A 19,924-nucleotide genomic window follows, 5' to 3' on the forward strand; every position below is an offset into this window, starting at 1 on the left:
TGTTGGTTTATAAAATCATTTATCTGTCTACTATTTTACACGCAAAGTTCCAAGTTATATGTAATGATATTAAAAATTGTTCTACACAAAGAACAAAATCTGACTGATGATGAATAATTATGCTTAAAGTTTAATAAGCATAAAATGTAAACGTCATGTTAGTGCGCGTGACAATTAGATTCAGGATTTTAATTTTAAATTGTGATTTTGTTTATCAAACTCTATAGAAATTTATTATACGGCAATTCCAGAGAAAAATATATACCTTTTCAAAGTCTCTCTTTTGTGGACAGAAGAAAACCTGTTCATCACATTCACGAGTGTCAGTGTTTGTCAGTTACTCTTTACAAAAAATAGACTGAAAAAATTACCTTAAGCCTTACAACACTCGCGTTAAAGTGTAACCCTTTCCGTAGCATTGTTTTATTTTAACTCTTTCCCTCACTGAAAGCACATTTTATTTCTTATCAATTTTGCCATTGTGAAATAGAATAAATCACATTTTACTACATAGGATAAGATGAGCAATACTTTAAACATCTTCAAAACGAAACCAAAATATTATTTTTCGGTGCACTTTTGCGATACAAGTAAGTGTTATTGCTTTTTAGGAACAATCAGTTTTTTCACAATCTCTTTGTGAAAGATCAACAATGAAAAACTAATTGTAGAAAGAGAACGGTAGGCATGTTGCTTTGCATTTGCAACAGATTCTAAAATCTGCTTTAAACTGTAGTCCTTTTTTTCGACTTGGAACTGGTGCCAGAATTGATAATTGAAGAAAAATGTAAGACTTATGTCATTCATAATAAAAATAATAAACATATTTCGGTAGAGTTTTGCCTTCCGTACTCCGGTTGATGTAAACCTGGCGTTTTAATCATGGCGTAGACCAGATAACGCCAGAAAACGAAAGAGCTTGCAACTGAAGCCCGCTCGAATGCAAGCAACTTCCAAGGTTATGCAAAGTGTTTGATAAAACGGCTTATAAACTGACGAAGATCCAATATTCTGTGGAAAGCTTATATTTTTCCCCATAGACTGGTGCATATCCCAAAAAAATTGGTATAGAAATAAAACATTTACGGCTATTTTCTTTTCCGAATCGAGCAATTTTTGTCTTGGAAATGATGCCGAAAATGACATCAATGTCACGTGGTATTGCCACACATTTTCAATTTGTCTTTATAGCCTGGTGGTAGTCATCTAGTGACTGTTTAATGTTTGGCCAGTTTGCTTTGTTATAAAGGGGAATCATACGAGGCTTTTGGTAACTTATCTTTGCGGATGTATTGACTTTCACTTCAACCTGATACCTAGGAGGATATGGATCTGGTTACCTAGATTGCATGGGATTTGTATTGAGGCATAAATCAAGGATGTTATTTTCTCCAGAAGGGAGGTATACATCGTTGAAACTTTGCATAGTGTTATCAGTAGAACTCAGCACTTTCCTATGAATATTGTTTTTCCCCAACTATTTTCGCCACGAAATAAGCAAAATATATGTCTGTAAAACTTTTGTAGCGATTTTTGGAACATTTAGAAAATGTAAGTTAGAGCATGGCTCAAACTCTTGATGAATATATTATTTCGGACAACTATTCATCATGCCGTAGTAAGTTTGTAAATTACATATAAATTGCATTTAGTTTCCCGGAAAATCGCTGCATGGTGTGTCGTTTCAATTACATTTCAGGACATAAATTGTTGTTTTTTGTAACTAGAAAGACAACTGTATAACTATAACAACTCAACTAAAGACATGGTTTTTAACTCTTATACTAAACTCTTATAATCAACGGAATGCCATTTTCTACTCACTGCAGGCATAATATGCCACACGTTCTAAATGTAACATGCGTTGTCTGAAACAAGGATGTACTCCTTTAATTTTTAAGAATTTCTGTATATTTTCGTAATCCCATGAATACTGGATGAAAGATTCCATTAGAATCAACCGAGCAAATAATACGGTCCTCTTATACTACTGATACTACTTTAATGTGAAAAAAAAACACGTTTTATTATAATTATACTTATTTAAATGAAATATTGTGAAATATAGATGAAATAAAATGCGTATTTTCATTTTCCGTATTTTCACCATTAAAATGATTTTTAAAACATATTTTCCGTATTTTCACTGGTATGTTGCTGGAATACTTTTTTCTTAATTCTGCCAGTCTTTCAATTTGTAATGTCAAAAAGAGAAAACTGTATACTGTATAATAAACAGAAAATTCAAGTTTTTTCTTTAGTTAAAGGATTTATTTTCATCCTGTGGTATGAAAATTATCATATTTCACTTGTGGCTACCGTATTTATTTTCATGCCACTCGATGAAAATAAACATGTTGTATTTATAGAAAAATCTTGAATTTCCTCTATTTATTAGACATCAGATACATGCACGTAAATTAACAAGATATCGGACATCAATGTAATCAAGAGAACTACTACAGCTTAAAACGGTGCCATTACGCAATATTGTTAAACTTTGATTCTAAAATGCCTCATCAGGCAATACATTGCAGTGCTATTTTATCAAATTCTGATTTTGAAGTGTTTCGATATGGATCGGAAGATATTACGCATACCGAATTATTGCTTGTTCAAATCGAAATATTCGAAAATAAACATGATAAAAAATAAGGACCGTAACTGCATTCATTTATGATTTTAATGTCATGTATTTCTGGTTTTAAAGTTACTGATTCAAAATATTAATAAATGTTAATGAACATAAGCTAATAAACTTCCGAGAATTAAGGCACTGTGTAAGAGAATTCTTAGCATGCAACAAATTTTAAACTGTGAGCGTATCAATTAAGTGCGTGTAAAGCTGGCATTCTGTGGTTCGCACGATTGAATTATTGTCAACTTGTATTTGATACGATAATGATGTTCAATTGACCAATACCAAAACCAGACTAAAGAACGGACTGCGGTGCAGCTGTTAAACGAGCATGCGAGGGAAAATGTCACGAGCATTTTTTAGCTGATTAATAGCCTTTGGCTTCCAATGTAAAACTATTTTGTTGCTTCAAAGTATAAAAGGACATATTAAACAGGTTGGTATTGCGTTGTTGTCTGTTTGGAAAAAATAACAGAAGAATGATCCACGTGTAAGCATACTACTAAATATGCCCATACCAAAAAATGATGTAGTTATGGTTATTAAAGTAAATCAAGGCAAATGGTATATAAAAACTCGTATATATAAAAAGCAATGACCAGAAACTTTTTTGCTGCAAAGATTAACTAAATTGATGTGCAAAGCAGGCGCAAATTAAGACGTTTTATTTCATGTCAGAATACATGCAAACTATTCATGATAACACGCTTATGGATTATATCAAACAAAATTATTCTCTTTCTTTTGTTCTGTCTGGTAAAAGGGGAAATACGCACTCTCTCTCAGTCCGGTACTATTTTGATACAAGTATATCTTGTCGTCTTGATTCCATTTAGACTTGGACTAGGGTCATCATACATCATTACATCACGTACGTATACTACTAATATCTGTCATATGTTGCGGTTCAGATCGGAATATCCGTCCCGAGGGGACCCCGCCCATCGATAAATGCCTTAAAAGTCAGGTAAGTAATTGAAAGTGATGGCAGGTACCCGATACGTGATATTACCAGCATGGGTTCACTATTTCAGTCAGAAAAACTGGAAAGAAAATATGGCTTTCCAAACACGGTAGAAGAATTTAGTTGTCAAAAAGGACTATGAGCACAAAGAAGGTCCTTTATTGCATATTCCTTCCTCCTGTGAACTTGTAATTAAAGCTGTAAAAATTCCGGCGCAGTAGGGTTAAATTGTTATAGGGTGTATATTTAGATGTTTTATAATTCTGAAAAGCTCAAGAAACGACGCCCTTTGTGAAGTTATTTTTTTTAATTGAAGTTACCGTCTTTCCACTGGACCCACAATACTCCTAGATCTAGCCCGAATACGACCTTTGTCTTTCTCTAAAATAAAAGTTCTTATCTGACCGGGCCAAATACAAGTCCCGAAGGACCTGGGCTCAGTCATCAGTCAGTGCCCTCAGAGGTATTCCTTGATCGTGGTGTATTTCACGAATGGACTCAGGGATTTCAAACGCGCGGAAAAAATATTTTTAGAAAAAGAAGAAAAACTTTTAATTTTGTACTAAAGGGCCTAAGAAAGGACCTATTGACAAAGCATCAGCATATATACAGAAAAGCAGAAACATGGCAATACGTGACAAAAAGCCGATATGACATGTGCATTCAGGCGAAATAATTCTTTAGTAAAAATGGGAAAGAAAGAGACATAATGTTAAATTCACTAATTGTGTAGACTTCTTTTGAGATGTCGCAATACACATTACATATGAAACAATCTTCGTATTTTATTATATTAACGTATTTTTTTTTTTTTTTTTTTTAAATTTTTTATTTTTATTATTTTTTTTGATATTTTGGACCACAACAAGATGCCCTTCTTGAAACGAAAACGAACATAAAGTTTATATTTTTTCAAAACATACCCCGGAGATACACTTGTGGCAAAACGTACGAAAAGGCCAGTTAATCCTACTGTTATTGCCCTCGAATAAACGCCACGAGAAAAATCCATTAACGCTTTTGGCTCTTCTCTATTGCAGGGAGGCCACAAAACAAATTTTTTTCCAAAATTCTAGTTACAAATCAATGGTAGGGGATACTACGGTTATGCGCGACCTGCTAAAATGCCCCTTGGACCATTTTTTTCGTGACTCGAAGGTAAATCAATTTTATTATGAAAACGTAAGGTATTAAAAATCAGTGCGCACCAAAGAATGGGCTATAGTATTTGAGATAAATTGTAAAAAAAGGGTTTTTAGATTTATTGGCCTGGTTTAGGCCTTTTAAAAGGGATAAGTTGTTTTTTCTCTGAATGCTCCCACTCTGGACTTCTCCCCGAAACATATATGAAATAAGGTTGAAAAACCTTCCTTTAAAATTATTTTTTAACGTACGGAACTAAACCGAGTCATGTAAAACCCATTTATCTTTATTAGTTTCAAAATAATTTCTATTCAAAAGTCAGTCTTATAAAGGTTTTTTTAAATGGAAATGGAAAATGCTCCATCGGACTCGGATTTCCAGAGATGCTCCCACTCGGACCCAAATTTTTTAAAAACATTTTGAAAGCTCATTTGCTGTGTTAAGCTTTTATGGATTATTCTCACAATTTTAACACCATTTTGCCAATAACTACTGTGTTTTGGCAACATTAAAAATTTTTCATTCTTTTTACCAGAAGATCAACTTCCCCTTTTCCCTTTTTTTTTTTTTTGAAAATTTTTGGGTAAGAAAATGGAAAAAAAAAACGTCGTTTGGCAGGAACAAAGTGCCATGGCAAGTTTCAATGACAGGGGTATATTAAAAAGGTGCATTGGCTTTTTTTGCTCCGAAGGGGTAAATTTAAAAATTTTTGCCAACAACAAAACTTTGGAATTAAAGAAATTTAAAAGGGGGGTTTTGGGTTAAAAATAAATTTTGTTTTTGTGTTCAAAAAAATGTGGTGTTTTAAAAGAAGTATTTCATTTTTAAATTCCCTAAGGGGTTAAAAATTCTGTTTTGGGGCCGTACACATATTAAAGGCCCGCATTTTTTTTAATAAATTTCTGACTTTATTTTTGTTAAAAATTTAAAAAACCCAAAGTTTTTCGTGTTGTTAAACTTGGGGATTTATTTTTTAAAAAGCATTTGGTAGGGTTTTTTGAAATAAAGAAGTCAATATCTAAACGGTTTATTTGAAAAGGTTTTTTTAAAAACAACATTGTAAATCAAATGTTGTCATGAACTGGTTAAAAAGTCAATGTAACTGCCCATAATACGGCGTCACAAAATTAAATTAACAACTTTGACAATTTTAAGTATGAAAGTTAATCATGTGTACGTTTTTTACCCCAAAATAAGAAAAAAATAAAATTTAAAAAACAAAGATCATAGTTTTTTTTTTATAGCAGTCTTTAACCATAATTTTTGGTAATTTTAAAGTATCAAATGTAAAGTTATATTTCAGGCTGTTACCTAATTGAAATTGTCTATAAAATTAATGTATTAATATTTATGGGTACTAAAACAATTTTTCAAACATAAAGGAAATATGTAAAATACGTTACTGCAATGCTTGTCCACATTATATGTAATTCGTTAAAATATAACATGTATGCATAATGGCATTCATTTCTTTTTGAAAAAGATTCAAACTTACACTTAATAGGGAAAATATATTAATAATTTTCGCCTTTATTGAAATGTAAAATTCCCGGTATTATCTTTACAAATAAAGTTTTCGGAAATACAATATTGTAAATTTCATTTGAAGCATTATATTTAAAAAATCAAAGAAAATTTTCAGGAATATTTTGAATGAAAAAGTTAAAATAATAAAATAAACAAGGGGAAAAGGAATCAACAGACAAGAAAAAATCCCGCCATAAAGGGAGGAAGTACATTTCAAAGGGGAAGTTTAACCCCTTAATACGTGTAAAAAATTCCAATAATGATACTCGTGAAAAAATTAATGAAAAGTTATGCCTAAGAACATAAAAATCATTGAACAAAAATAAAAAATTCCCATGGGAAAAAAAAAACAAAAGAAAAAACAACAAAAGATTAAGTTGAACACTTCTGGGTCCTTATGCTCTGCTATTCACTTCTATTAAAAATGTTTCAATATAAAAGTTTTAAGTTTATATTCAAAACCCTTTAAGGTATGGTTTTAAACCTTTAAAGATAGTAAATACAAAAACAATTTAAATCCAAAAATGGAAAAGTTGTATTTTTTGTTTGCGGAAATTTTTTCTTTATTGAAAACTATCCTCCCGTGAAATTTTTGATGAAATTTACATTTATGAAAATTGTCCAAAAATTAAAAGCAAAAAAATGAAAAAAGAAATTATTAAAAAAAATATTATTTGTTTTTTTTGGTTTCCCCTCAATGAGATATATCCCCGTTGGGAATTAAAAAAATTTGCTCAAACTTTGGCCCTGCCCAAAATGTTTCCCCCATGTGCTTCCTTTCGTGCAAAGTGGTTAAAAACCTTTTTCCCCTATGGCAAAATAAAATACTTTTGGGAAAAAAAAACGTTTTTTTAAAATTTTTTTAAAATGTATAAACAAATTTGTTTTTTATTTTAAAACGACTCTTTTAAACGGGAATTGTTTCAAAAACAAATTTTTTCCCTTTTTAATCCTTTGAAAAACATATTTAACGAGACTGTTTTAGTAATTTAAATATTAGTATCAAATTTTAAAAATGCTGTTTCCATTGAATTCTTAATAATTAATATGAAATTGAACGTTGAAATAAAGACATTTTAAAAAAAATAATAATGTTTAAGACAGCAATTGTTTTTCCAAAATTTTTGTATATAAATTTAGGTCCGATGGGGATTCTGAAGTTGAGTCCGAGTGGGGAGGATTTTTTTCCATTTTTTAATAAAAAACCTTTAAAAACTGATTTTGAATAGAAATATTTGAAACTAATAAGAATAATGGGTATTAACATGATCGGTTTATGTTCCGGTAGTTAAAATAAATTTTTAAAAAGGGTTTTCAATTATTTCATATATGTTTGGGAGAAGTCCGATGGGAGGCATTCGAGAAAAACACTTACCGGGTTTTTCAGGCCTAAACCAGGCATAAAATCTTAATAAACTTTTTTTAGCAAAATTTATCTAAGTATATAGATTCTTTGGGCGTACATGATTTTTTAATACTCTTCTTTTTTCTTAATAAAATTGGTATTTTCCTTCGAGTCGACGAAAAAAAATGGTCCAAGTGGGAAAATTTAGCAGGTGCGCGATGAATAGTATCCCTACCATTGAATTGACCCGGGGAACATCCCCTTATACTTAATAGCAAAAGATATGAGAGCTTATTCAGAAACGGGAAAAGAATTTTTCACAGTTTTTGTTTAAGGAATCGTGAGGCTAAAGGGAGGGACGTTTCTACCGCTAGAAAGGCGGAACAAGACAATGGTATTCAAAACTTGTGTTGTGTGTGGTGTTGTGTGTGTGGTGTGTGTGAATGGTGGCGTTGGCGGCGTGGGTGAGTGCGCGCCGCGTGTGTGTGTGTGGTGTGCGCGCGCGGGCGGCGTTTAATTTTTACCCCGGCCTCCGGAATGAGTCATACTGGGGGAGCATACTGGGATTTCCAAAAGTAACAATCGGGAATCTCCGTCAAGTTCGGGGATTGAAAAATCTTGAAATCGCCCCCGGTGCCGATTGCTTGAAGGGGCCCGGGGGGTGTTCCCGAGAATATATATTCATTAAAACTTTCTATTTTTTAAATGGGAAAAAAATTAATTTTAGCAAATAGTTTTTTGGGTACTGTATTATTTTCCCCCTTAAAAAAAAGTAAATTTTAAAACCCCCTGGTGAATTTAATAGACAGAGAAAACTGATTTTTTTTGGTTTTGGGAAAAACTCTTTTCCAACGCCCTCCCAGTTTAAGGTGAAAAAGGGTTTTAAAGCAGACTTTTTTTGTTTTTGGGCCCCCCCCTAATTTAAAAAGGTTTTTCCCCTGGGTATATTTAAGTTTTCATTGGAAAAATGTTTTTCTTTTTAAAATTTTTTTGTAGATTTTCCCGATAAAATACCCGAAAAAAAGAATATTTTAAACGACCCTTTCCATAAAAAAAGTCTTATGAAAAGAGTTTCTAAATTTGGGCACAATGAAAAATTTTGATACTTTCAAAGTATAAACCCTTCTGGTATTTTCTCAGAAAATACAAAAAGGCTTAAAGTGGTTTTTTTTTCGGTTTTTAAAATTTAAAACTGTGTTTTATTTTTTTCCGCAAAAAAAAACATGCTTTAAATGAAAAATGTCGTTTAAATTCCCGAATTTACTTGGGAAAAAAATGAGTATAAAATATCCCCGGGTTATGGCAAAACTGTATGAATTTCTTTGAATTGATAACTATATGGAGTTTGTACATATAGCGCAGACAATCAGTTACTTGAAATGTTCAGCGGTTTTGTTTCATTTAATGTGATAGACGAAAACAAGAATTTTATTTCACTTTCATAAAATTTCATTAATAAACTATTTTATTGATCGATTATATAATGCTATTTATCTTGACTTTTTACAATTTATCAATATTATTATTTAACATCTATTTATTTACAAAAAGATAAATACATTATATTAATGTGTGTATATATTTAAATATCTATGGTCTTCATACTTTAACTATAGATATTCTGTAATTATTTACATTGTTAATATTTTACTTGTTCCATTATAAGATTCAAGATTCAAATAACTTTATTTGTGTTCAAAGGCCTCAAGCCCAAAATACATAGCATACATACAACAATAAATAGTGATATGGCTGTGTCACCTTAACAATGTTTATTAATGCGTAAAAAGACTAGTTGTTTATGTTATCCATTAAAACATATACATAAAACATAAAGCTTCCTTAATGTGATTATATCACGTGTACCTATTAATACATAAAAATCATGTAGTTCTTTTCCGCCAAAATACCAATTGAATAAATACTTATCACGGATTTGTTTGTATTTTTTACATATAAAGAAAATATTCACAATCTATACTAATCATTAAGTTTACGTTCTTCCCTTGATATTATTATGTCTGGAGCAACGAAAATTTTGGTTGGAGCAACGAAAATTAAAACGCCTTTTTATGTTTAAATGGTATTTCTATTAATAAGTATCGTTCAACATTTAAAAAAGTGATTTAAATTTATTATAGTGAAAACATCTACTAGAATTCGTTATATTTTCATACCATTGTTGAGTACAACAATCAATAAGTCTTTGTTTGAAAAGTTTAAGGAACATATAATTGTATAATTGTAAAGAAAATGTGCTCTTCTTCTGGAGGAAATAAAGAATATTACTATTATTATTTTTTTATATAAATGTACGAGGAATTATATCCAAATAGTTGCCCCCAAATGTATCTAAAACAAAAAATAACGCAAGAATCAAATTGTCTTTTCCAGGATTCGAACTAGCGTCTCTTCACTAACGAATGGGACACTACCACTTTAATTAATATCACGCTTTGAAATGGTGAATAAGTAACTATCCAGGGTTGTTAAAGTTTGGAGAAATAAATCGCATACTTTTATATAGGAATTTACAACACTCCTGCATGTCAATATTGATGTAAACAGATAATGAAAGGAATAAATACAAAAACAAAGTTACAATAATCTTAGAGCTTCAAAATAGGTCCTTTTTGTGTCAAGGTCCAGTCCAACAATTAGAACATACCCAAAACAAAAGTATTTCACCGGTCAAATACTTGGCGAAAATCATACCAGAATGTTTATTTTTTGAGGACACCAATTTATGCGCTGATAATATCACAGATTTTATGTAAAATAGGAACGATTAAGACACGATATTTAATCGGATGGAAAAAAGAATAAACAAATGTTCATATAAACGTGAGAGCAAACTTCCATTTAATTGTAGATATAAAATGGAACATCACGTTGTTGCCGTTGGGGTAACTCCTTGTGTCGGCGTTACGGGTATATATACCTGCTTGACCTTAGAAAAAACTTACTGCAAGACTTGAAAGGTTTAAAGGTAAGTTTGTGAATTTTCTTTTAATTTTTTTTTTTAAAAAAGGTAAACAATATTTTTATTTTATGCTTTTTTGTGTAAGTTATCATGTAAACTACGAACTACATAGCACTGATAATTCGGATGGACATCGCTGACACGATTTTTTCTCCAATTATCTCGGTCTATTAGAGTTTTATACAAATTTCATTTATCGAGATTTTTTTTGTTTTAAAGTATATCCACAGTTACTTCGAATTCTTAAAAGCTAGTGTAAAATAAATAAATAAATAAATAAATAAAAATAAAAAAAGAACGAAATAATTACTGACTTTCATTTTGATATCTCTCTGTCGTTTCATAAACAAATAAATTGTGTACTGTTACAGATTCAAAAAAATAAGGAAGGGTAACGCTTCAAGCAAATATATTGCCAAATTAATTAAAAAGAAATTATTTAGGAAGTTATATATTAATCGACGTTTTAGTTATCAAAATTGAACAAACTAATAGGGGTGGTTTAGAATTAATGCTATCTAGCTAAAATATTTAAAATACTAATTGATTGTGAAGACCAGCAAAATTTAATATCAAAAGAAATATTTCATCTATCAAACAAACCTTTTGCATATGTAGCGTTTTATAAAAGTTAGAAAAAGGTCTAGACATTGAGCTAAGTGTAATTCAGTCGGAATTAATGCGTAGTCAAAGGTGTAAAGCAATTCATTCTTATAGTTCTGAAAATAAGTAAAATATATTCTGTGAAATTTGTGACATGTGCGTACCTTATGTTGTATTTGCGTACCTAATATTATATTTTCGTACCTTATGTTATATTTGCGTACCTAGTGTAATATCATACTGCACGGTTTCTAGATTGGTTTCTTGTTTTAAATGTGTTAGGCATTGATCAGGTCGAAGAACGCCACCAGTCAATCAGTATAAACATGAAATCTGAAGAAGATAAACTCTTCAGGTTACCTCCACTGGTTAATTTAATTTTGAAGGTAGGACCTGATAGCAAATATACGAAAGACCGACGAGGGACATTACAACTTCACAATGCTCAACAAATAGAATTCACGAATTCTCGATTCCAACTTCACGAATTCATTATTTCAACTTCACGAATTCACGATTTCAACTTGATGAATTCACGATTTTAGTTTCACGAATCTAACTTAACGAATTCAACTTGGCGAATTCGCGTTTTGATCTTCACGATTTCAAATTTCACGATTTCACGATTTCAACTTGGACGCCCATGAACGGAAAATGAAGTTCGATTATTAGATTAAGTACTTATTATTCAGACCTGACCTCTCATAACTATTGCCTTCCACCTTGAATGATGTATTCGTTGTTAAACAAAGTCTATAGCTTTAATAGATCAATTGACGTAAAAGTTCTAACATATTATGAGAACCATGAAAATGTGAAACTTTGTGTAAAGTCAAAACGAAAAAATAAACATTGTGTATAAAATAAATATTTTAATCTGTCAAGCAAATTTTTCCTGGATAAGTTGTACATATTAATATGAATCACCCTTCGCATAAAATATTGAATAATTGTTTCATTATTTAATATCTTACTTTTGCAGATGAATACGATAGTTATTGGTTTGCTGGCCTGCTGCCTCATATTTGTCGCTTCTGCACCTGCAGTAAGTACATTTACCCGATACGATAAATACAATATATAAAATAATTTAATCAGATTTCGCTTTAATAATAATAATAATAATAATAATAATAATAATAATAAATAGAGGATAATCAAGTTTTACCTATAAATACATGATTTATTTTCATCGAGTGGTATGAAAATAAATATTTCACGAGTGGCGGTAGCCACGAAAGAAATATGATAATTTTCATGCCACAAGCAAGAATATAATAAAACGTTTCATTTGAAAATTATGTGTGTAGGAGATTACAAGATTAAGTAAACACATTAAAGAAAGGTACTTATCAGTTGACACGTACAGGGTCTTTCACAAATAGATCAATTTGAAAGACTCTGGTTGACATAATTTAACTTTCAGGCTCTTTTTATGCACTATCTGTAACGAAGTTTTTCGTTCATTAACCCTAACCCTTAACGAATACCACAGCCTTCGACTGAGCAAATACACGAGTACTCATCAAAAGGACTACATTGTATACACATGTATAAATTTACAATAACTACCAACTTTTTGGACTACTACCAAAACCATTTTATTTGCAGAAACAGAAGAAAGTAGATAAAGCAAAGAAACAATTAGAAAAACGGTTTGATGACCTTTGTGATGATTTGGAAGACGGCTCTATTGGAAACATCGACACTAACTTTGATGACGTATTCAAGAACCTCGATCAAGCATGTAGTTCTCTTTCGGAAATAGAGAGCAACGCGCAAATTGTCACTGGAGTCACCGATAATGCAGGAGACGATACGGAATCTGCCGATACGGAATCTGCCGATGATAATTCCGTTAGTACCGACGATGATGATGGGGAATCGGTCGATAGTGGATCTGTTAGTACTGATGACGATACGGAAACTGTCGATGAGGTTCCGGCGCAAATTGACACAGTAAGAGTTTATTGCTTTTTAAATTGATCGTTTCAATTGAAAACACTTATTTCTATAAATTATTTCATTCAAATTACAACTAGAGATATCAATCTAAAAAGGTTAATCTAAAGCGCTTGGTGATTTAGAGCAGCCAAATAAATTTTCTTTATGTATCGTATAGCTGAGGTAGAACGTTAGATGAGCATGTGCGCATATAAACAACTTTTGGATGTAGGCCTACTTGTATCATTTTTTCAGAAGTAGAAAGTTAACCATATGATTATTAAGGCCAGTTTCATTTCACAACATATCATTTTGTGTAAATTTAACATCAAACTAGTGAGTAGTGACTGATGGCTAATGAGTTACTAATTGGAAAGGGAATTTTATAAGATGTAAAGAAAGATATTATTTATATATATAAATGTAATTGAAAGGGTATTACATTGATTTAATGGAAGGCTATGTCATGCCAGAAACATAATGATTATTTTTTAACGCAAAGTATATATAAACATTGTTATGATCGTTAAAAGAAGTTGTTTTTTTTCGTCAATGGTATCTCTAAATACATGTATATCTTTTTAACAATTTAAGCGTAAAAAGAATGGCAAAGAAAGGAAGGGTGGAAAGAAAGGTGGGAAAAAAGGTGGAAAGAAAGGTGGAAAAAACAAATCCAATGTCGATGATGATGATAATGATGATGATGATGAAACAGCCGCTGATAATTTTCTAGAATTTTGTGAGCAACTGGATAAAGCAGTAAAGAAAGGCGTAAGTATCCTATAACGAAGTATTGAACAAAAGTGTTTTACGTTTTTATTCGGTTTTAAAATGTTTAATTCAAATCAATCAACACAGGAATGCTGAATACATTATTTAAACTAACAGCTGTGAAAGTTCATTGTAGTCGTCTCCTGTGACAAAAACTGTACATCTACATGGCTTATTATAATTAGAATTCCGCTCTGTAAAAAACATGAAAAAGAAATAAAAGAGAAAATTTAAGATATTTACATATTCAGGTCATTGAAATAAATATAAACGCTGAAAATAATTGTATTAATTGGGGATTTGTTTTGATTGATATTAAGTCACATCGTCACTGTAAAGGTCATACGGTGACTTTCTAGCTTTACTGGTAGATGAAGACCTCAGGAAAAAGTCCTCTTTATCTTTGAACATCACGAAAATGATATTAAAGTTAATTATACATCATATTGGCGACAATCGTGTGTATTTATGTCTAGTGCTTGCGGGTATATGATAGTCTACTTTTTACTGTTCCACATGAACAAACTCATACAACCCTAATCTTAAGTCCGTGCTGAGTGCCCACAACTAAGTATCGTGATACCCGGTACATGTATTCAGATTACTAGTATTCACCGAGTCCAATCGTTCACTATGTTTCCCAGGCGGAGAACGCATGAAGAGATCAATTATACAGGTGGAAACCCGATACTGTGGTAAGAAAGTTGTCTTCAATTTCTTTGAAAATGCATATTTCACAAAACTTTATAGCCTATTCTGATCTCGTATGATTACTTTATCCGACAGGCATCTCAAACTCGCCAAATCTTTGTTAACTTATTAGATCATTATCGACAACTGCACAAGAAAAGTCACAAAATTGGTAAAATCGCTCTTTGATAGCCAATAACTTGACATCCAAGCAAACTTCTAAACATTTGTATCGCTCTAAATGTTCTTTATTAGCATATCCTCATCCACCAAACGCCTGTTCTATTTCTATTCCGTATTTTTGGAGTAAATATCGTTTGAGCGAATTTTCAAAATGAACGCATGAGCCGAACTTTTCATGTGGTTTCATAGGTTTGCAAAGTGAACGCATGAGCAGGTGGTATTTTTAAAAACCCAAGTTTTTCCTAATTATCTAACAAATTTAACATATTCAAACTTTAAAAATTTCAAATTTTATTTCAAATAAGTGAGAGACACTTTTTTTACAAATTAAAATATACTTTGTACGCTGTATGTATATATATGCTAATAAGCAAAAGTACGAGGTCTGTTGGGAAAGATCGTGTGAAATTGAAGTAATTCCTCGTTTGTAACACATATTATCAGCTTTAATGAACAACCTCTTATTGAATAACTTAAACAAATGAATATTGTTTAATACATAAAACGGAGAGATAACTAAGTCTTGTCATGTTGAATAAAATCAAATACTGACGACATTAAGCTGATTTATATAATAATCTTACTTGACACTTTGGAAAAATCCTTGATTTTTGCACGCATTGTAAATAATTGTTTTACAAAATATGTACATTGTACTTTGATAATTAAATCAGGAATCCTGAATAATTGTATAAAATTACTATCACACATGCATAATATTTAACAACAAATAAAACAAAGGACAAATGACAAATAATAGCGTATGTATACTCTTTTAAAGTCCCTGTACCTCAAAACTTTAATAGTCTAATATGATAAACATGATACTCAAATAAATTATTACCAATATTACAAATCTTACATAGATATTATCGAATTTAAAGTTCTGTAAATAAAGGGAGGTAATTTGAAACACATTTTGATAAATACTTTGCCTATTCTTCATTAAAATAAAAAGTGTATTATTTCTAAAAGAAAAAACTTATAATGAACCTAAAAAAATATGTGTTATTTCAACATTTTCTTGTATGTTCATTTTGTTGTAAGGAAGTTGATATATATATTCTTGCTTAAAGATCCTGTATGTTTTTACCACATGAGCATATTGCGAAAAATGGCCGTTTTCATTGAAAAGCCTCCTGTAACAAGTTCAAACTGCTATGAAACTATGAAAAATGCTTCCTTCAATACTGATGAAACTCGGCTACACCATAGCCTCTGTAACAGCATGCTCAATCGTGAAATTCCTGTTACCATGGCAACGGGCGGACGTCTCAAAATTGCCAAAAATAACTATTTTGCATTGTTTTTTCCCCATCAAAACTGATTTTAAAGTGCTGTAACTTATCAATGAATTGAGATAGAGAAAAAGGCTTTTCAGTGTCTGTTACTAGTTATCCTAAGATCGACCTCAGGCCATTTTAGCCTGTCACATGTCCAAAATTTTCTTGGCGATGAGGGGGACTCCGCCCCCCTTCAAACCCACTCAGGCAACCCCCTGATGTAACATTTGGATGGGGGGCGGCGCCGAAAAAGTGGTCACTTTTTTAACAACATTTCTCAAACGAAAACCAGTGTTTGGGGCCTAAATAGGACATTTTTTCACTGTTTGAGGCCTCAAAAAGTGTGGGGGTGGGGGCAAAAAGCCGTCGAAACACGCTTATATAAGGGAAAAGGTTAAGGATGTAACATCCTTGCGAAAGTTGTATATAAAGTTAGTTCTTATGAAAAACATATACTTAAGAAGTTGACATTATTAAACACATTATATGATCTTTCTTGAGGAAAAATGTTTTGAAATTTTTATTTGAATGCAAAACTGATTTTTTTTTACCAAAAAACAGATTTCTAATTATCTCCTTTTATTATCGGAAATTTTAAATTTTGGCAATATCCTTATCAAAAAGGTTTTCTGTAACTTTTAACATTGTTAATTCTTTATTTAAGCCAAAGATTTTTCATATAAGAACATAAAATTTTGAGTCACAGGATCTTTAAGTGTATGTTACATCTTTAATTATAACATACCATCAACCAATGATGTTGTATTTTGCAAATATTTTACTCAAAGTTTTAGCAATAGGAATTTATTATATTTTCACAGAACCGAACAGACCTTCATCTATTGCTTATAAGCAATTCGTCATAAGGTATGAAAATAGGAATTCTGTTTGCTCAAACATTCGGAACGAAAATTTTGGAATTCTAAGGTTCAGTGATCGATAACATGTGAGATATCCATGAAAACTGGAGTAACCAAAAAATCCGCCTGCTCATGCGTTCATTTTGCAATCTGATAAAACCACATGAAAAGTTCGGCTCATGCGTTCATTTTGAAAATTCGCTTAAACGATATTATACTCCAAAAATACGGAATAGAAATAGAACAGGCGTTTGGTGGATGAGGATATGTTAATAAAGAACCTTTAGAGCGATACAAATGTTTAGAAGTTTGCTTGGATGTCAAGTTATTGGCTATCAAAGAGCGATTTTACCAATTTTGTGACTTTTCTTGTGCAGTTGTCGATAATGATCTAATAAGTTAACAAAGATTTGGCGAGTTTGAGATGCCTGTCGGATAAAGTAATCATACGAGATCAGAATAGGCTATAAAGTTTTGTGAAATATGCATTTACAAAGAAATTGAAGACAATTTTCTTACCACAGTATCGGTTTTCCACCTGTAAAATTGATCTCTTCATGCGTTCTCCGCCTGGGAAACATAGTGAACGATTGGACTCGGTGGATATGAACAAGTGTTAACGAAATATTACTGTATAGGAATTACTGAAAATGATATGAACATAACTACTAAATCAATAGGTCAATTTATATAAAGGTGGAAGTGGCTATGATAAAAAAAATTATTGACTTTGTTGTCATTTTGCGATCGGCTGCTGATTGTTTTCACTTTGTACCGAAGCTAACATTAATATTATAAAGGTTCGAATAAATGTGCCGGGTTTCCAAATGGCTTCCCTGACTCATAAAAGCGGTGTAAAAATGTTTCAAATATATAGTTTCGTATTAAACTTGTATGTACAAAAAAACCTATACTAATCAGAATGACAACGACTGTAAGTGATGATATGATTCTTAAGATACTTCTTGATTGTCAGCATTGTCACCTGTGTCAAACAAATACATCTATATTTCAGGTTGTCGATGCTATGTCTAATGATATGTCAACTCTTATGGAATCCGTAGTGGATATATGTGTAGAGGCCGAAGCTATAGCTGAATCAAAGTAATAAAACGAGTCGACCTAATGTATAGCGTTACCCGGACATAAACCACGTGGAATTGGAGCGTTAAATAATAGTTATTACTTAAATGTTCAGTACATGTATCTGAAATTTGTTCAGTTCTATATTCTTCATTATTCTTTAGCAATAAATATTGTTCTTCGTGTGTAATCATTGTGTTTATTTCCTACATAAGTCAGTTTTGTATATCTAATGTTTGGTGTCACTTTCTTGTTTTGTTAACCCCCCCCCCACCCCTGATTAATGACAGCTCAGAGTATGTGAATTCTACATATCTTTACTCCTGGTACCAGAAATTTACATGTCAATGATCTTAAATGTCAGAAACACACAGAAAAGCAATATATCAAACAAAAATGAACGAAAGACAACATTTTTTCTTGATTCAAACAAACTACAGTGTAACCTCTGAATTGTGGCCATCTGTAGAGCAATAACCTCTTCAACAAATTCAATACAGTCAGGACTCATTACAACGACACCGTTGGTTCCCAAATGATATGTCAGTATATCGAATTTGTCAGTATATTGAATTTCATCATTAATGATATGCTTATTCACTGGTATCTGGACATTATGTATTTAGATCTATAATAAACATCTATAATGAAAGAGATTTTTGTGTTTATGTATTCACTTTATTATACACATTACATATCATACACATAATACAACAACTTTATTAAAATAATAACAACTAAAATAGTTAAAGATTGATATGAAAATGATAAAACTTTAGAAAGTAAAACACACATACAATGATAGGACTTTTAAAAGTTAAACCTTTAAAAATTGATTGTACACTGTTTGTTGTCTTTGTCAATTAACGAAAAAAGTCTTTGATACTTTTCTGCACCTCGTTTGATTTTGTATTGTTTACAGCAGACATCAACGCCCAGGGAGAGTCTAAATATTTCAGATCGAAGAGGGTACCCTGTTGTTCTAAATAGTTTATCGCATCGTTCAAGCTATCATATCGTTAAACCACATGAACAATGCGTTTTCAAGATTTCCATATTTTTCACTTCGATGACGCACACGTTTTGATTTTGGAGAGTTAGTTATTGTCTCTTGGTTTTTTAAATTGTCAATCACTGTCGATCTCCCTATTCTAATGTTCCATACATTTGAAAAATGAACACTAATATCACTTTGTGTAACATCCTTTTTACTGTTTTTATATGAAATGATTTTGTTTTTTTTTGTTCAAAAGTTAAATTAGTCCGTTGACGTTTATCTGGAGGTTCTGCCATTATTTTAATAAAAAAATCTGTGAAGCAATAACCTCTTCAACAAGTTCAATACATGTATTTTCCTTACTACGATTAGGTACTGAATATAACCATCCTAGAACAACTCTCAGCAACAATCTTTGCCTATCAAAATTTGTTGTTCTTCAGAGTAAGTTCATCATAGCAGATGTAGATAATACAATGTGCATACTTTCTTGAAATGTATGCTTATTGTTTTTATTTATTTAAGTAATCACTAATGTGGTAAATTTCCAAGAATACACAATTTCCAGAATGAAATTCGGCAGCCATTGTCTTGATATTGAACATTCGTCTGCTATTAAATTGGTCAAAATGATAATGTAAGTTTGAAACTTTGCCAAAACAAAACAAAAACATCACTTTATTAAACTTTCCATTGCTGCACACCATAAATTTAATGTGTTAAATATAAAATGTATCACTTTGGTCAAGAGAGAGAGAGAGAGATGGTATCAAAAGGCTACTTCTCTAATTTCGCTGGAGTGTTATGACAAAGGTCTGTAAAGAAGAATATATGAGCCGCGTCATGGCAAAACCAACATAGTGCGTTTGCGACCAGCATGGATCCTGATCAGCCTGCACATCTGAGCAGT

At 31.4% G+C, this 19,924-nt stretch overlaps 1 protein-coding gene across 1 annotated transcript; it reads left to right on the plus strand.

The window, feature by feature from the left end:
• Positions 1-12,184: 12,184 nt before the first annotated feature.
• On the plus strand, positions 12,185-18,668 carry LOC132759812 (probable DNA-directed RNA polymerase subunit delta). The gene is made up of 4 exons (XM_060751667.1): positions 12,185-12,248; positions 12,815-13,162; positions 13,742-13,918; positions 17,950-18,668. Exons 1-4 carry the CDS (start codon positions 12,186-12,188, stop codon positions 18,040-18,042), a joined length of 681 nt encoding a protein of 226 aa, XP_060607650.1. The 5' UTR covers position 12,185; the 3' UTR covers positions 18,043-18,668.
• Positions 18,669-19,924: the final 1,256 nt, after the last annotated feature.

The sequence above is a fragment of the Ruditapes philippinarum genome, unplaced genomic scaffold (genome assembly GCF_026571515.1).
Source record: "Ruditapes philippinarum isolate M1 unplaced genomic scaffold, ASM2657151v2 ctg2955_1_1_1_1, whole genome shotgun sequence".
NCBI classification, from domain to species: Eukaryota; Metazoa; Mollusca; class Bivalvia; order Venerida; family Veneridae; genus Ruditapes; species Ruditapes philippinarum.

Bases quoted from the DNA above. Each gene is read 5' to 3' on its own strand.
- LOC132759812 (XM_060751667.1), top strand. From the start codon at position 12,186: ATGAATACGATAGTTATTGGTTTGCTGGCCTGCTGCCTCATATTTGTC. The intron at 12,249-12,814 runs GTAAGTACATTT...TTTTATTTGCAG, and splicing joins TTGTCGCTTCTGCACCTGCA to AAACAGAAGAAAGTAGATAA. The intron at 13,163-13,741 runs GTAAGAGTTTAT...TAACAATTTAAG, and splicing joins TTCCGGCGCAAATTGACACA to CGTAAAAAGAATGGCAAAGA.